This window comes from Lepidochelys olivacea (assembly GCF_965140295.1).
Source record: "Lepidochelys olivacea isolate rLepOli2 genome assembly, chromosome: 6".
In the NCBI taxonomy this organism is placed as follows: Eukaryota; Metazoa; Chordata; order Testudines; family Cheloniidae; genus Lepidochelys; species Lepidochelys olivacea.
This window is the reverse complement of record NC_140416.1, coordinates 78291438-78309498: the sequence shown is the minus strand read 5'-3', so window position 1 is coordinate 78309498 and position 18061 is coordinate 78291438. Positions and strand designations below refer to the sequence as shown.

The 18061-nt window shown below is 38.3% G+C and overlaps 1 protein-coding gene across 2 annotated transcripts in view; it reads left to right on the top strand.

Moving 5' to 3' along the window:
* PRKD1 (protein kinase D1) overlaps positions 1–18061 on the top strand; it is a 293158-nt gene that overhangs the window by 205286 nt on the left and 69811 nt on the right. The window contains exon 5 of one of the 2 annotated variants that reach the window (XM_084630652.1): positions 9300–9323. The exons of the other annotated variant lie outside the window; for it this stretch is intronic. Coding sequence (XP_084486778.1) covers positions 9300–9323 — 24 coding nt within the window. The remainder of the gene's footprint in view (positions 1–9299; positions 9324–18061) is intronic. 2 annotated transcript variants of the gene reach the window in all.

Here is an 18061-nt window from a genome sequence, read left to right as displayed (position 1 = left end):
AATCCATTTTGAAGGATTATGGTATTTGAGGGTCTGGTTGTAGAACTGGCCCATATAAATTAGAATTGATATGACAGATATGTTTACTGCATAATTGAAAAAAAATCTTTCATGTCAAAGCTGCATATGTATTGATTTGTGGTACAGCGAAAAATGGCCTCAGGAGAACACTTGAAATTGGGGCTCATTAAATATCTGAATAACTTCTGCTCTTGGTTTTGTGTGTGTGTGTGTGTATGTGTGTGTTCAGACATTTTTCATCTGTGTAGTGCATGAACCACAATGATTCATATAGAACAAACAACACTTTGACTAGTACTCGGAATAGTTTGCTCTGCAAATCATCCTTTTGTATTTGGTGATGATTACATGTGCATCTTGTTTTAGAAAAGCAAAGTACTGGGGTGTGATTTATCAAGGACTCTAATATGCTGCACTCTAACTGTCCCATATAGCTCCTTCTGGCACACTCTCATGCACGTTGACATTAACGTGCCAGCAGGGTTTACATGGGACAATTAAAGCACTTTACTAATCACGGGTTTCAGAGTAGCAGCCGTGTTAGTCTGTATCCGCAAAAAGAAAAGAAGGACTTGTGGCACCTTAGAGACTAATGAATTTATTTGAGCATAAGCTTTCGTGAGCTACAGCTCACTTCATCGGATGCATGCGGTGGAAAATACAGTGGAGAGATTTTATATACACAGAGAACATGAAACAATGGGTGTTACTGTAGACACTGTAACTAGAGTGATCAGGTAAGGTGAGCTATTACCAGCAGGAGAGCGGGGTGGGGGGAGGGGAAACCTTTTGTAGTGATAATCAAGGTGGGCCATTTCCAGCAGTTGACAAGAACGTGTGAGGAACAGTTGGTGGGGGGGGAGAATAAACATGGGGAAATAGTTTTACTTTGGGTAATGATACATCCACTCCCAGACTTCCTGAGGAAACTACAATTCATTGGTGATTTTCCTGAAAACACCATCCTAGCCACTATGGATGTAGAAGCCCCCTACACCAACATTCCACACAAAGATGGACTACAAGCCGTCAGGAACAGTATCCCCGAAAATGTCACGGCAAACCTGGTGGCTTAACTTTGTGACGTTGTCCTTACCCATAACTATTTCACATTTGGGGACAGTGTATACCTTCAAATCAGCAGCACTGCTATGAGTACCCACACGGCCCACAGTATGCCAACATTTTTACGGCTGACTTAGAACAACGCTTCCTCAGCTCTCGTCCCCTAATGCCCCTACTCTACTTGCACTATAAAAGGTTTTTTTTCCCTCTCCTGCTGGTAATAGCTCACCTTACCTGATCACTCTTGTTACAGTGTGTATGGCAACACCCGTTGTTTCATGTTCTCTGTGTATATAAATCTCCCCACTGTATTTTCCACTGCATGCATCAGATGAAGTGAGCTGTAGCTCACGAAAGCTCATGCTGAAATAAATGTGTTAGTCTCTAAGGTGCCACAAGTCCTCCTTTTCTTTTTGCGGATACAGACTAACACGGCTGCTACTCTGAAACCTAGAACAAGTTAGGTTACTATACATTTTTTGTCATGGAGAGGAATACACACTGCCATAATTAATATATTTTAATAGCTAAAAAAGCTGCAGTGTGCACACAGAAATGAATCTAATAGTAAATGAAAGTTTAAAAACATTTTAATTCAAAAAAGAGGAAAGAATTTATAAGCATATGAGAATAATCATTGTCTTGTTTTGTTTCCAATTAAAATGTTACACTTATTGAACTTGATATACGACAAGAGTGTTATTCAAACAACATAGGCCTAGTGTTACATGCAACACCATCCATGAATCCCAATTATCTACAGATGCCACTAATTATAATAAACCTACTTAGAAATTCAGATGCACATTATGAATACATACATTTTTAAAATAAAAACTTACTTAAAATATTTAGTAGAACAACAAAAAGTTGCACATTGTACTTTTCAAGGTTTATTTTAGAAATGCACACTTACTAATGTCATTACAATATTGATAAAAATGGAATTAAGAGGCAATGTGACACTATTTTAGATTGTTTCCAGAACTGAGGTTAAAAAGGGGGGCTGCCACTTTATGTAAATTTTAAACAGCTTAAACTTGCTGCAGGACTGAGTACTGTCAAAAAAGACACATTGGATTAAAAAGGATAAGATGCTTCTCAGGAACAATATATAAATGTTAATATTTGATTATTATGTAACCCTAGGCTGAATTTTGAATGATATTTATGGAAAGTGCAAGACATTTTTTTTTACTTCCCTTGATGCATGATTATATCTTGAGAATTTGCTGTTCCTAAAAAATAATCATTACAAATAATTTTGGGAGGAGGATGGGTCAGAGGATTGGTGACAGAATATGGAGCCTTTGTCATTTAGGCCATTTGTCTGTATCCAGCCCAGTTAAGTAATGATTCAGATGATCATCTAATGTCTGGTTGGTGACCTACATATAGTAATTGGGTGTCTTAGTTGAGGGTCTCAAGGCTGCCGTTATTGTATGAGTTCTGAGCATACTGGACTTCGGCTTTCAGAACTGTCATTAAATCACCTTTCTGGAACATTAAATAGATAGTCTGTACTGTAGAATGCTGAACAATCCTATTGATACACTTTGTAAAGTTTAGGGATGTCCGGGGCTTTTGGTTCAGGCCTCTCTATATACATGCTCTGTTAGCTGTACAGCTCAATTTGAAAACTTAAGTTTGTTAGACTTCTAATACTGTGACTAAAGGCCTGCCTGTCTGTTGTTGGACACATGTTCCTTGAATTATTTAAACACCTTTATTAAATGTCATTTTTTAAAAAAATCTTACTTTAAAAAAATCCAGATTGTTACACTGAATTTTAATATGAAGAAATATAGTAGGATTCATAATGAGTGGCAATGCATATATATTAGTAACATTTCTTTTCTTTACAGATCATTAATTTGTACCATGCTATCATTTTCCTACCAAATTATGGTTTAGAATTACATATAGATGGATAAAATAAAAACCTTTAACAAGTAGCAGGTCAAATGCTTAAACCTTGAAAAATTAAATAGGTAACTTTCTGATTTTTCTTTTCTTCCAGAGGTAAAAATTTGAATGAAGAAAATGCTCCTCATTTAGGGCCAAATTCTCAAAAGTGACCTCTAAAATTGTACCCATTGTTTTTGCAAGAATAGTTTTTCTCATGCTTGTTTTGTATACATATTTGGTTTCATCCAAGAGTTCTGAAGGAACTCAAATGAGAAATTGCAGAACTACTAACTGTAGTCTGTAACCTATCATTTAAATCAGCTTCTGTACCACATGACTGGAGGATAGCTAATGTGACGCCAATTTTTAAAAAGGGCTCCAGAGGCGATCCTGGCAATTACGATCCTGACTTCAGTACCAGGCAAACTGGTTGAAACTATAATAAAGAACAATATTGTCAGACATATAGATGAACATAATTTATTGAGGAAGTATCACCATGGTTTTAGTAAGGGGAAATCATGCCTCACCAATCTACTAGAATTCTTTGAGGGGGTCAACAAGCATGTGGACCAAGGGGATCCAGTGGATATAGTGTACTTAGATTTTCAGAAAGCCTTTGACAAGGTCCCTCGCCAAAGGCTCTTACACAAAGTAAGCTACACAGGACAAGAGGGAAGGTACTCTCATGGATTGGTAACTGGTTAAAAGATAGGAAACAAAGGGTAGATATAAATGGTCAGTTTTCAGACTGGAGAGATAAATAGTGGTGTCCCCCAGGGGTCTGTTCTGGGACCAGTCCTATTCAACATATTCATAGATGATCTTCATTCTTCAGGGACAAACCATCCCCATGAGTCGAAAGAATAGTAAATATGGCAGGCGACCAGCTTGCCTTAATGGTGAAATCCTAGCGGATCTTAAACATAAAAAAGAAGCTTACAAGAAGTGGAAGGTTGGACATATGACCAGGGAAGAGTATAAAAATATTGCTCGTGCATGTAGGAATGATATCAGGAGGGCCAAATCGCACCTGGAGCTGCAGCTAGCAAGAGATGTCAAGAGTAACAAGAAGGGTTTCTTCAGGTATGTTGGCAATAAGAAGAAAGCCAAGGAAAGTGTGGGCCCCTTACTGAATGAGGGAGGCAACCTAGTGACAGAGGATGTAGAAAAAGCTAATGTACTCAATGCTTTTTTTGCCTCTGTTTTCACTAACAAGGTCAGCTCCCAGACTGCTGCCCTGGGCATCACAAAATGGGGAAGAGATGGCCAGCCCTCTGTGGAGATAGAGGTGGTTAGGGACTATTTAGAAAAGCTGGACGTGCACAAGTCCATGGGGCCGGACGAGTTGCATCCGAGAGTGCTGAAGGAATTGGCGGCTGTGATTGCAGAGCCATTGGCCATTATCTTTGAAAACTCGTGGCGAACGGGGGAAGTCCCGGATGACTGGAAAAAGGCTAATGTAGTGCCAATCTTTAAAAAAGGGAAGAAGGAGGATCCTGGGAACTACAGGCCAGTCAGCCTCACCTCAGTCCCTGGAAAAATCATGGAGCAGGTCCTCAAAGAATCAATCCTGAAGCACTTGCATGAGAGGAAAGTGATCAGGAACAACCAGCATGGATTCACCAAGGGAAGGTCATGCCTGACTAATCTAATCGCCTTTTATGATGAGATTACTGGTTCTGTGGATGAAGGGAAAGCAGTGGATGTATTGTTTCTTGACTTTAGCAAAGCTTTTGACACGGTCTCCCACAGTATTCTTGTCAGCAAGTTAAGGAAGTATGGGCTGGATGAATGCACTATAAGGTGGGTAGAAAGCTGGCTAGATTGTCGGGCTCAACGGGTATTGATCAATGGCTCCATGTCTAGTTGGCAGCCGGTATCAAGTGGAGTGCCCCAAGGGTCGGTCCTGGGGCCGGTTTTGTTCAATATCTTCATAAATGATCTGGAGTATGGTGTGGATTGCACTCTCAGCAAATTTGCGGATGATACTAAACTGGGAGGAGTGGTAGATACGCTGGAGGGGAGGGATAGGATACAGAAGGACCTAGACAAATTGGAGGATTGGGCCAAAAGAAATCTGATGAGGTTCAATAAGGATAAGTGCAGGGTCCTGCACTTAGGATGGAAGAATCCAATGCACCGCTACAGACTAGAGACCAAATGGCTAGGCAGCAGTTCTGCGGAAAAGGACCTAGGGGTGACAGTGGACGAGAAGCTGGATATGAGTCAGCAGTGTACCCTTGTTGCCAAGAAGGCCAATGGCATTTTGGGATGTATAAGTAGGGGCATAGCAAGCAGATCGAGGGACGTGATCGTCCCCCTCTATTCGACATTGGTGAGGCCTCATCTGGAGTACTGTGTCCAGTTTTGGGCCCCACACTACAAGAAGGATGTGGATAAATTGGAGAGAGTCCAGCGAAGGGCAACAAAAATGATTAGGGGTCTAGAACACATGACTTATGAGGAGAGGTTGAGGGAACTGGGATTGTTTAGTCTGCAGAAGAGAAGAATGAGGGGGGATTTGATAGCTGCTTTCAACTACCTGAAAGGGGGTTCCAAAGAGGATGGCTCTAGACTGTTCTCAATGGTAGCAGATGACAGAACGAGGAGTAATGGTCTCAAGTTGCAGTGGGGGAGGTTTAGATTGGATATTAGGAAAAACTTTTTCACTAAGAGGGTGGTGAAACACTGGAATGCGTTACCTAGGGAGGTGGTGGAATCTCCTTCCTTAGAGGTTTTTAAGGTCAGGCTTGACAAAGCCCTGGCTGGGATGATTTAACTGGGAATTGGTCCTGCTTCGAGCAGGGAGTTGGACTAGATGACCTTCAGGGGTCCCTTCCAACCCTGATATTCTATGATTCTATGATCTGGAAAAAGGAGTAAACAGTAAAGTGGCAAAATTTGCAGATGATACAAAATTACTAATGACAGTTAAGACTCAGGCAGACTGAGAAGAGCTACAAAAGGATCTCTCAAAACTGGGTGACTGGGTAATACAATGGCAGATGAAATTCAATGTTGATAAATGCAAAGTAATGCACATTGGAAAGCATAATCCCAACTATACATATAAAATGATGGGGTCTAAATTAGCTGTTACCACTCAAGAAAGAGATCTTAGAGTCATTATGGATAGTTCTCTGAAAACATCCATTCAATGTGCAGCGGCAGTCAAAAAACCCAACAGAATTCTGGGAATAATTAAAAATGGGACAGAAAATAGGACAGAAAATATTGTGTTGCCTTTATATAAATCCATGGTACGCCCACATCTTGAATACTGTGTGCAGATGTGATCGCCCCATCTCAAAAAAGATATATTGCAATTGGACAAGGTTCAGAAAAGGGCAACAAAACGATTAGGGGTATGGAACGGCTTCAGTTTGAGGAGAGATTAATAAGACTGGGACTTTTCAGCTTGGAAAAGAGACACGATGGGGAGATATGCTTAAGGTCTATAAAATCATGACTGGTGTCGAGAAAGTAGATAAGGAAGTGTTGTTTACTACTTCTCATAACACAAGAACTAGGGGTCACCAAATGAAATTAATAGGCAGCAGGTTTAAAACAAACAAAAGGAAGTATTTCTTCACCCAGTGCACAGTCAACCTGTGGAACTCTTTGCCAGAGGATGTTTTGAAGGCCAAGACCATAACAGGGTTCAAAAAAGAACTAGATAAATTCATGGAGGATAGGTCCATCAATGGCTACTAGCCAGGATGGACAGGAATGGTGTCCCTAGCCTCTGTTTGCCAGAAGCTGGGAATGAGCGACAGGAGAGGGATCACTTGATGATTACCTGTTCTGTTCATTCCCTGTGGGGCACCTGGCACTGGCCACTGTCGGAAGACAGTATACTGGGCTAGATGGACTTTTTGTCTGACCCAGTCGGTGCCATTCTTATGTTCTTATGTAGCACTCTTCATTCTAATCTCCCCTTCGGACTCTCTCTTTCTGCAGTGCTCACTTAAAGCCAATTTTTTGTTGTAATTTATATTGTGATAATAGTTAAATGCCCCAACTAAAGATCTGCCTTGGTCAATCCAGAGTCAGACCAAACTTAGCCAACCTGAACCCAACCTGAGAGTTCTAGTCACTTTCAGACCAAGCCTGTCCCAAAGCTGACACTTCCCCACAAACTTGTGTCAGCATTGCCATCTCGTCCTTAGCACTCAGCTTGGTGAGGGTTTCATGCAAGCTTAGGCCCATGATTCATCTCTGGCTGCCTCGTGTCCATGGGGTTCATGCAGCAGTGGCTATGTGACCTGCTCCTGCAGGCCGCCATTGCCTCGCTGCACCGTGCATGCTGCCAAGTGAGAGACACTACAACTTGTCAGCACACTCACTCCACAGTGCACACAGATCTCTTTAAGGTGGTGCTGGATGCACACAGCCACCGCTACATCAATCCCATGGACAGGAGGAAGTGATCAGAGATGACCTCACCTGACCCAAGCCTGAGAGGGGTTAGGTGGTTTTCAGATCCAGCCTGACCCAGATCCATTGGTTTTGAGACAGGTTGCAAGGATCTAGTCTTAATTTGGACAGGGTCCAATTGCATTAGGTGCTGTACATACAAAAGGAAGACATCGTCCCTATCCCAGAGAACTTAAAATTCATCATCATCATCACCATATTCAGTCGAACGACTAACCTCGAGCTGTAACTTTTATGTAACCTTTCTCCTTCCACTCTGTCCCCCTCATTTGTTTCTTCGCTATTCTTGTTTTGTTGCATCTTAGATGTCATTGTAAGATGCTGCAAGACAGGCACCATGGTTTTTTTTTCTCTCTGTTTGCTCTGTTCTATGGGCATAGAACATTTATGGGCACTAAAAATAATAAGTTGAATCATTTGAACACAAAAAAAATCAGGTAGCTAGATATCTAATAGAGATATAAAAAGTCTCATTTTTGTGTGCCCGGATTTAAGCATTAAAAATGCATGCATAAAACTTGTATGTGCAAAATGATGACTGCAGTTTTAAAGAAAATGTGAAGATGCTGTATTAAGAAGCCATGTTTTCACAGAACATTCAACCTTGCCTCTAATTCTGCTCTCTCTATCCATTGTGGGTGTGCAGACACACCGAATCTAATACATTTCTCATAAGTCTTCTCTCCAGCTCTTCCTCCTCTTGTTAGTCTCTGTAAAAGAGTGTGACAGCTTTCTTACTGAGCTGATTTTTTGGGTGTGTTCAGAGTCAGTTCTGCTTGCTTTAGTGACTAAAAGAAATGTTAACTACTTTTTACTCCGGTTTACCCTGCAGACCCAACACAGCTGACAGTGAGTAAGTTAGAGTCTACTCCTGGAAATGTACCAAAGCCAGAGTTGTTCACAAAGTTACGAAGTCAGACTTTTGTGTGAACCAGAAAGAACCCAGCGTTAGTTTGAGACACTTAAGATTAGGCTATGTCTACCCTTCTCTGTTTGGACTACAGGGGCATGAATAACAATGCGCACCAAAGTGCTGCTCTGTAACTCCCCTGTATGGACACTGCATGCATGTATTAAAAGGTTCCTAGATTGCATTAATATCGTCCTGTTTGAAGAGGACCACATTAACGCAAACTATGAACCTTTTAGTTTGTGCCCTCAGCGTCCACACCGGGCAGTTACAATTCAGCACTTTGGTGTGCACTGCTATTCATGCCCTTGTAGTTCAAACTACAAGGGAGTGTAGACAAGCCATTGGTTTGGAGGGCAGGCAGTTGTGCAAAAAAATCTCTTTACTTTCAACATGCGTAATTGACAAGGAAGTCTTTGAGAGACAATAATCATGAAATGCCAGAATGATGTTTTAATTTTCCTTGTACCATCACACTTGAAACTTGTTTATAGTGCTGTAAATGTATATTTGTTTATGGATCTCTGAGAAAACTTTAACTTTCCACTTTATGAGCATAAATATCATCTGCATACATAAATCATCCAGTAAAGCATCTAAATTATTTCATTTGAGCTCATAATTGATTATGGGTCTACATTTAAAGGATGTTTTAAAAAAAATCTAGCTCCATCCAGAATTCTAAAGTTTTGACAGTGATTTTTTTTTCATTCTCAACTTAGTAATAGTATGCTGCTTATTCAACAGAAATTTTAATAACCTGAAGATTAAAGAGTAGGTTACATAATCTAGTAGCTCTATCTGAATACCTAATCAATTTTTATGTTCTACTGCATAGTAGCCCCTCAATGTAAAATGATAAAATATTCATACTTCCTTCAAAAGTAACATTGTTTTCTTTTCTTTTTTTCCCTACTTTGTTCTGCTTTTTCCTCTTTCCAACTTGCTGTCTCAGTCTCCTTTCAGCCCTGGCTATGAGGTATGTACTAAATTTACTACATTGTCTCTCATAATATCAAGAAGAGATGTCAGAGTAGCAGCCGTGTTAGTCTGTATCCGCAAAAAGAAGAGGAGTACTTGTGGCACCTTAGAGACTAACAAATTGATTTGAGCATAAGCTTTCGTGAGCTACAGCTCACTTCATCGGATGCATGCAGTGGAAAATACAGTGGGGAGATTTTATGTACACAGAGAACATGAAACAATGGGTGTTACCATACACACTGCAACAAGAGTTCTTGTCAACTGTTGGAAATGGCCCACCTTGATTGTCACTACAAAAGAGTTTTTTTCTCTCCTGCTGGTAATAGCTCACCTTACCTGATCACTCTTGTTACAGTGTCTATGGTAACACCCATTGTTTCATGTTCTCTGTGTATATTAAATCTCCCCAGTGTATTTTCCACTGCATTTATCCGATGAAGTGAGCTGTAGCTCACGAAAGCTTATGCTCAAATAAATTTGTTTGTCTCTAAGGTGCCACAAGTACTCCTTTTCTTTTTAAGAGCAGATGTATTAGAAGTTCAGCATCTTCTATTTTATATCCCTGATGTTAATATTAAGAGCCACATGGATTAATTCAGATTTGTATGTCATGTTCAAATTCAGAGGTGTTTAGCTCCAAAGTTTTGATTTGTCCTTGAGAGAGAGAATGACCAGCCACACAATTAAAAAGTACATTCAGATTCCAAAATACACATCCACCAGAGTTAGGAATTTCAAAGCTTACTGCTTGTTCTTTGTTATATTTATAGTAAACAAATACCACTAATTAAACATACAACTAAATAGCCTTTAACTCTTAAATTTGGTTCTGCTATGAAAAGAGGTGATGTAAAATTGTCACCTTTATTGTTTATGAGGTCATTCAAGCATAAATGAACACATTATTTGGACTGTAGAATCTTTATTACCAGTGATGATGTATGGTGAGGAAAACCCAGCTTCACTTTCAGATATCTGGGAATTTTCAGGGCTGGCAGTGTTTTAAAAAACGGTTTTACTTCTGCAGTGCACAGACTTCATCTGGAAAAAACTCAGTAACAATAAACACTAAAGCCTTACGTAATATAATAGAAGAGTATATAAATCCTAATTTTCATAAGGAGAACACATTTCTATTTTTGTAACGGAGACTGCATGTCAAAGGTACTGTCTCTGGAAGAATCCATGTTGAAACCCAGAGAAGTTTGTTTAATGTTGTACACTGCCAAAGTATTTGAAATGGTGAAAATTTGGCATCTTTCCCTTTGTAACCTCTGTCTGAGATGCACCCATGGAGGAAGAGCAGGCTTTGAAAACTTCCTCATTGTTGGTAGGAAAGAAAGAATTATTGATTAACAGGCGTACAGAGTGTATTAAAATGCTCAGCTGAAGATTATATCAAGACTAGTAGGCCAGTCTATTAGAAACCATGTCTCTGTCTGAAAAAAAAAAATCTGTTTTTTTTTAATTCTATAGCATGTACTACAACCAATTAACCCCAAAAGTATCCACCCACAGAGTAGTATGATGCAAATGGATACATAGGGAAATGTTTTTGTAATGCATAGCATCATCTTTATTATAGATGTGTGCAATAGTTGAAATGCAAGCAATTAGGGATTATACTTGGTAGTCTACGTAAATCACGAGTTATTTGTTTAGAAAATTCATGACTGTGTAAATGGCAAAGTATTAAATTTCACAGAGTTCACATGGAGTGAATTTTACAAGTAAATTTAGTCAATTTCAAGGACAGAATGAATTTTACAAGTAACATTTAGTCCTTGAAATTTGTCACTTTGCAGGGCAACTGCACCAGTATTCCCCCTGTAAGGGCCACTCAAGGCACCTGCTCTCAGGTTTCCAGCTCCTCAGTTGTCGCCTCTCTTAGGTGGAGACCCGCATCTCTCTCCTTCCTGACTAGAGATTTTTCTAGGCTAGACAGTTCCCTGCCTACACTGTGAGTTCCCCAGCAAGTCAAACTGCCTAAGCAGACTGCTTTGCTTTCTCTTCAGAGGCTATAAACAGCATAATTGCACACAGTTATAACTTACCACACTGCTCTTTCCAAGCATTTATTCTTAAGATGAAAGCATTACAGAGAAAACATTAAAACAATAAAAGAACCTACACTCATGCTAATAAGCTTACCAGAGATCACCCCCCAACTTCAGCAAAGTCTCTGGTAGGAGTCAGTCCTTCAAGCCCCACACAGGGGTTTTCCTGTGGTTACAAGTTCATAACAGCTTTCGCTCAGCACAAGAACACTTGTGAATCTGTCAGTCACTCCTTTATATGGTTTGGCCTCTGATCTTGCTTTCATGAACCAGGTGATAAGCAGACAAGGACCCATCTCAAGGCAGAGCTTCAAAAAGCTGATTTCTTGCATAACTGGAGGAGGTACATTTGCACACACCTTGCCCTAGAGATTTCCTGGGAAACCCACTTAACTTTAAAAGTTCATTCTTGTCTGACACATTGTTTCAAATAGTCCTCTGAAGCTTATAACACTTCCCAGGGTTTACATTACTCATGTCTCTTTCCTTCACCCCACGAGATGTTATATACAATCCCACAATAATACATAAACATTTGCATTTTTAATACAGTGAACTCCTAAGATACTTAAACTTAATTCAGGAAGGTTTAACTTAATTCAGTAAGTTTGGTTCAAGAAATTACAGGAAATTGCCATATCTGTCACAAAATTGACTAAAGTTACTTGTAAAATTCATTCTGACTTGAAATTGACTAGTTAAGGTAATTTTTTTGTATTAAAGACTGCATTGTAGACATTTTCTTTTTAAAAATAATATTTAAAAGTTCATGGTTTGGGGGCATTTTCACGATTCCTGTGCCCTCTATGAAATCATGATTTACACACAGGCCATAATTATACTGCATGTTTAGCATTTTAAAATGCTTTTGAAACAAGATGAGAAATAGATTTCACTTTTGGGAAGACAAACTAAGCTAACCATTTCCATGGTAAAAACAGTATCTTTGAATTTGCACTTTCAAATATATTGTTATATTTGAATTTGCACATTCAAATATATTGTTATATAAAATAGAGGATAATAGTGTACATATTAGAATGTTGGTTTTGGATATGTTTCTAAAATGTTGATAAGTTTTGTCCATTGCTTTATAAGAGGCAGGTACAGTTGTTAAAACAGATTAATTATGGAGGCCTTTGTTGTGATTCCATAGATAAGGCTGAATTCAGGGTTTTTTTACTTTAAGTGGGGGTTAATAGAATTGTAGGACTGGAAGAGTCCTTGAGAGGTCATCTAGTCCAGTCCCCTGCACTCATGACCAGACTAAGTATTATCTAGACCATCCCTGATGGTTTGACATTAGGAAAAACTTTCTAACTTAAACCGCCCATTCTGCCATTTAAGCCCATTGCTTCTTATCCTATCCTCAGAGGTTAAGGGGAACAATTTACTTCTCTCCTCCTTGTAACAACCTTTTATGTATTTTAAAATTATGTCCCCTCTCAGTCTTCTCTTCTCCAGACTAAACAATCTTTCAATCTTCCCTCATATGTCATGTTTTCTAGACTTTTAATCATTTTTGTTGCTCTTCTCTGGACTTTCTCCAGTTTGTCCACTTCTTTCCTGAAATGTGGCTCCCAAAACTGGACACAATACTCTAGTTGAGGCCTAATCAGCACGGAGTAGAGCAGAAGAATTACTTCTTGTGTCTTGCTTACAACACTCTTGCTAATACATCCCAGAATTATGTTTGCTTTTTTTGAAACAGTGTACACTGTTGACTCATATTTAGCTTGTGATCCACTGTGACCCCTAGATCCTTTCCGCAGTACTCCTTCCTAGGCAGTCATTTCCAGTTTCGTATGTGTGCAGATTTGATCGTTCCTTCCTAAGCAGAGTTCTTTGCATTTGTCCTTTTTGAATTTCATCCTATTTTCTTCAGACCATTTCTCCAGTTTTTCCAGATCATTTTGAATTGTAATCCTATCCTCCAAAGCACTTACAAATCCATCCACCCCCAGCTTGTTATCATCTCCAAACTTTATAAGTGTCCTCTCTGTGTTTTTATCTAAATCATTGATGAAGATATTGAACAGAACCAGACCCAGAACTGATCCCTGTGGGACCCCACTCATTATGCCCTTCCAGCATGACTGTGAACCATTGATAACTATTCTCTGGGAATGGTTTCCAACCAGTTATGCATCCACCATATAGTAGCTCCATCTAGGTTGTATTTCCCTATTTTGTTTATGAGAAGGTTTTGCGAGACCGTATCAAAGCCTTACTAAAGTCAAGATATACCACATCTACTGCTTCCCCCCCATCTACAAGACTTGTTACCCTGTCAAAGAAAGCTCTCTCTCATTCATCCTCTTTATTGTTAGATTAATATAGTGTATACATCCCAGTTTTACAACACATGCTCTTGGAGTATAGAATTAACTAACTGGCAATTAACTGATTAATCTGTTACTTAGTTTGAGTTAAAATAAGGGCTGTCAAGCGATTAAAAAAAAATTAATTGCGATTAATCGCACTGCTAAACAATAATAGAATACCATTTATTTAAATATTTTTGAATTTTTCTACATTTTCAAGTAAATTGATTTCAATTACAACACAATACAAAGTGTACAGTGCTTACTTTATATTTATTTTTGATTACAAGGTTTTGCACTGTAAAAAAACAAAAGAAATAGTATTTTTCAATTCACCTAATACAAGTAAGAAAGTTGAACTTACAAATGTAGAATTATGTAAAAAAAACTGCATTCAAAAATAAAACAATGTAAAATTTTAGACCCTGCAAGTCCACTCAGTCCTACTTCTTGTTCAGCCAATTACTCAGACAAACAAGTTAGTTTACATTTGCAGGAGATAATGCTGCCCACTTCTTGTTTCAAGTGTCTCCTGAAAGTGAGAACAGGCATTTGCATAGCACTTTTGTAGCCCGTGTCACAAGATCTTTACATGCCAGATGCGCTAAAGATTCATATGTCCCCTCATGCTTCAACCACCATTTCAGGGGATATGCATCTATGCTGATGATGGGTTCTGCTCGATAACAATCCAAAGCAGTGCAGACCAACATGTTCATTTTCATTATCTGAGTCAGATGTCACCAGCAGAAGGTTGAGTTTCTTTTTTGGTGGTTTGGATTCTATAGTTTCCGCATTGGAGTGTTGCTCTTTTCAGACATCTGAAAGCATGCTCCACATCTCGTCCCTCTCAGATTTTGGAAGGCACTTCAGATTCTTAAACCTTGGTTCGAGTGCTGTAGCTATCTTTAGAAATCTCACATGGGTACCTTCTTTGTGTTTTGTCAAATCTGCAGTGAAAGTGTTCTTAAAATGAACAACATGTGCTGGGTCATCATCTGAGACTGCTATAACATGAAAGTTGGGAATTTAAGAAATTTAGTATTGTTATCTCACTTGTTTTGGCATGAATGATCTTAACTGAATATAACAGACCATTCTGAATTATTAGTTAAAATGCCTTCAAATGTTGTGGTTTTGCTACATTTGAAAAACTTTATGTTGCATCTAAGCTAATGATTGTTTTATCTAATTATTATTAATTATTATTATTATTATCATCATCTAGACCCTAGATGGGTCAGATAAATAGATCAGGTCACTGTTGTGATATTAGCGGTAACTCAACCAATCATTCCTTTCTTTCTAGCTAATTTGTGTGTTGCAGTTCTCTTGGTTGAAATTCATAAGCTGAATGAGGAGGATTGTACATATGTATCAAGGGCTCATTGGTAGAATACTAGGCTCCATCTGTCACTGCTTTTAAGGGTTTGGTGTCTACATGCTAGCTCCTGTGTTTTTCATTATTGGAAAATCCTGCTCCAGTGGACAGGATCAGGTTAATTAGAATGGGACTCCTAATGGATAAAGTGAACCCCTCCCTTGGAGGATGGAGACTTCAGTTGGCTACTGCCTTCTTTCATATTCCAGTTCTCTGCCCCTTCTCCCTGTCATCCTTCCACATTCCCCCTACATTCCTTCCCCCTCTGTGCCGCTCCTGCCCTGTCTGCCTTTTGGCTTTGATAGAAATTCACAAAATATTTTTTTTTAAAAAAAATCTATAGCTTTACAACTATGACAGTCAAATTCCAGAGTTTCTTATCCTAAAAGTTTACTTGGTAAGTTTGCCTAGACATTTTTTAAAAAAATAATTAAAATGTAAAATATATATCCCAAAACAACCAAACCAATAAGCCAGTTGCAAAGTAAGAGCCAGATTCATCAGTACTTTCTGTACTCTTTGGCTACTTTGTGCTGTTGTAGAGCAGTGCAAAGCTCAAAGTGAATCTGGCTGTAATTGTTAAACATAAAAATATGATTTAAGGTTGACTCTACATCTCTTCAACTCATTATAGATATCAAATGGTAGCAGTCTCTTTGGGTCTCTTGTTTAGTATTTATATATACATTTTTGAATATTTTTCAAATAATTCCCAGACATAAAAGAGTTAAACTGGAAGCTAGGGTTGAGAGTTTATATCAGTAACTTGAGAGTAATAAATAAACAAACACTCTAATTGTTGCCCAAACAGGCATGACAAACCCAGGAAATTCAGAGTTAAGGTTGCACTTAAAAGAAATTGAAATATGTTAAGATATAGAAAGCACATTTCAAAGTAAGGGTCAGACAATAATGGGTAGTGCACTGTGTAGATGCTATACATTACCTATAGTAGGAATTGATTCTCTTTGGGTTGAAAGGGGTATATTTAAATTGTTGGAAGTCAAGTAATTTTATTTTAAAAATTACTAAAACTATTTTGTTTATAGAAAGAAGTGGTAGGCCAGCTCTTACAAATTGTTTCTCTTACTGCCATCTCAGGGGTGTGACTCCCACTATTTAGTCAAAGGGGTTCTTTTACACACCTAGGGGATGCCATAATTGAGACTAAGGAAAATAATTACAATTATTAACCATAGCTAATTTATTATTAAAGAAAGAAAAAGAAAACATTAAACAAACCACACAAATGACAGAACACAAATGATAAATTTCTTGCTTCCATTACAATCTGTTTTGTATGTCTCTCTGTGGAGAGCTTTTAACACAGATTACTTCCTTGAGAGTGAGCCTGCCTTTGGTGAGGCACTTGTCTCTGGGTAATTTGAGACCAAGGTCTATTATTTCTCCCAAATTATTGTGAATCCATTCTTAGTATCTTATTAGAAACTTAAAACTGTTTATTGTTGGGCAAAAGAATTTGTTTAAGGGTGGGAAGATCCTGTTGGTTTTTTATAAATAACTAGCTAGTTTACTGTTGGGCAAAGTCAGTAATCTTAACTAAAACTATGAAATTGAAGAAAATATTTAAAATCAGTTACTTAGAATAAGCCATACAATGTGGTGTATTGAGACAGGCCAATTATGAATATTAAAAAGCTTAAATACAATTAAATCCAATTATTTCTCTATTTACCAATGTTTGCCCCTGTCTTCTCTCCAGGAATACCTGGTTTAACTATTTGGTGATTAATAAACTGTTAGTTTTTTAAGTTGCAGCATCAATTTCATATCCCAGTAAAATCATTACAAGAGTTTAAATCTAATCCCTTTGTGCCATGTCTTAGTTAACTGTTAGTTAACTGTCTCATCAATCCATGTTGAAGTCTTGAGGAGGTTTTCCTGGGGTTGGCTTACTCTTGAGTAAGCATTTCACAAAAGTGTGTGCCATTTACACATTTAAGAAGTACATAAAAGTTTTGCAACATTTCCAACTACATATACTTTTCCTGACGTTTTAAAAGTTTAAAAGTGGGCTTGGCGGGGCTCACTTTACTCCTAGATTTATTGTTCTGACAACACATTCTACCTTTCTTTTTACAATTAGGTCTTTTCCTAAGACATGAATGTTTTACTTGGTTTGTCTTTTTAACGCAAGCTTCTTAGAGTTACAATTGGTTTGTTATAGCAATTAAATGTCTATTAAATATTTTGCACAAAGCTCAAATTTCAATAACCAATTAATCTTTTAAACATATCACAAAGAAAATAATATAAAGTTAAAGCATGGTAAAGTTTAAAATGCAACTTTTCTGAGTCACTTTTAAGCCATAAAGGATTAGGGAGGGTTTATCTTCTTGACATTTGCTTGTTCTTAGGAGATAGAAGCAGAAATCTTCTGGAATTTCTTTGATTAGCGTTAACATTTTGTAACATAACTAGCTAAATATAATATGTATTGTTATATTTTCAAGCATCTTATAGATAACATACTTGTAGCTATGTCTTAATATTCACCACAGAGGCAAAACAAGTAACAACCTAATAAAATAAGTTATAATAATTTTATTACTATCACTTTTGCATTAATACTGAGATCTTCCTCCTTCCCTAAGGCCATTTTACAGTGCTCTGGTAGAGCAAAGGAGCCTCATGCGATATCTCTGTACTGCAATCATGGGATGTGATGTAGACATAACCATGTAGACATAATCATCAGGTGTGATGTAGCCTTGAGTGGACATAACCAGGCTAGCTTTAATATAGCAGTGAAGCAGTGAAGTTCCACATACTAGCAGTGAAGTTCTAGCAGCATGCGCTTCAGTGAAGGCTAGCCCCACAAGTAATTACCCAAGGTTGTGAGCGGGCTTGTACAACCCATGCTGATGTGTGTGCTGCCAAAGCATCACTGCTCTGGGACCCAGCTAGATTAAAGCTAGCTCTGCAAGGTCTACTCAACCTACAGTCAAAC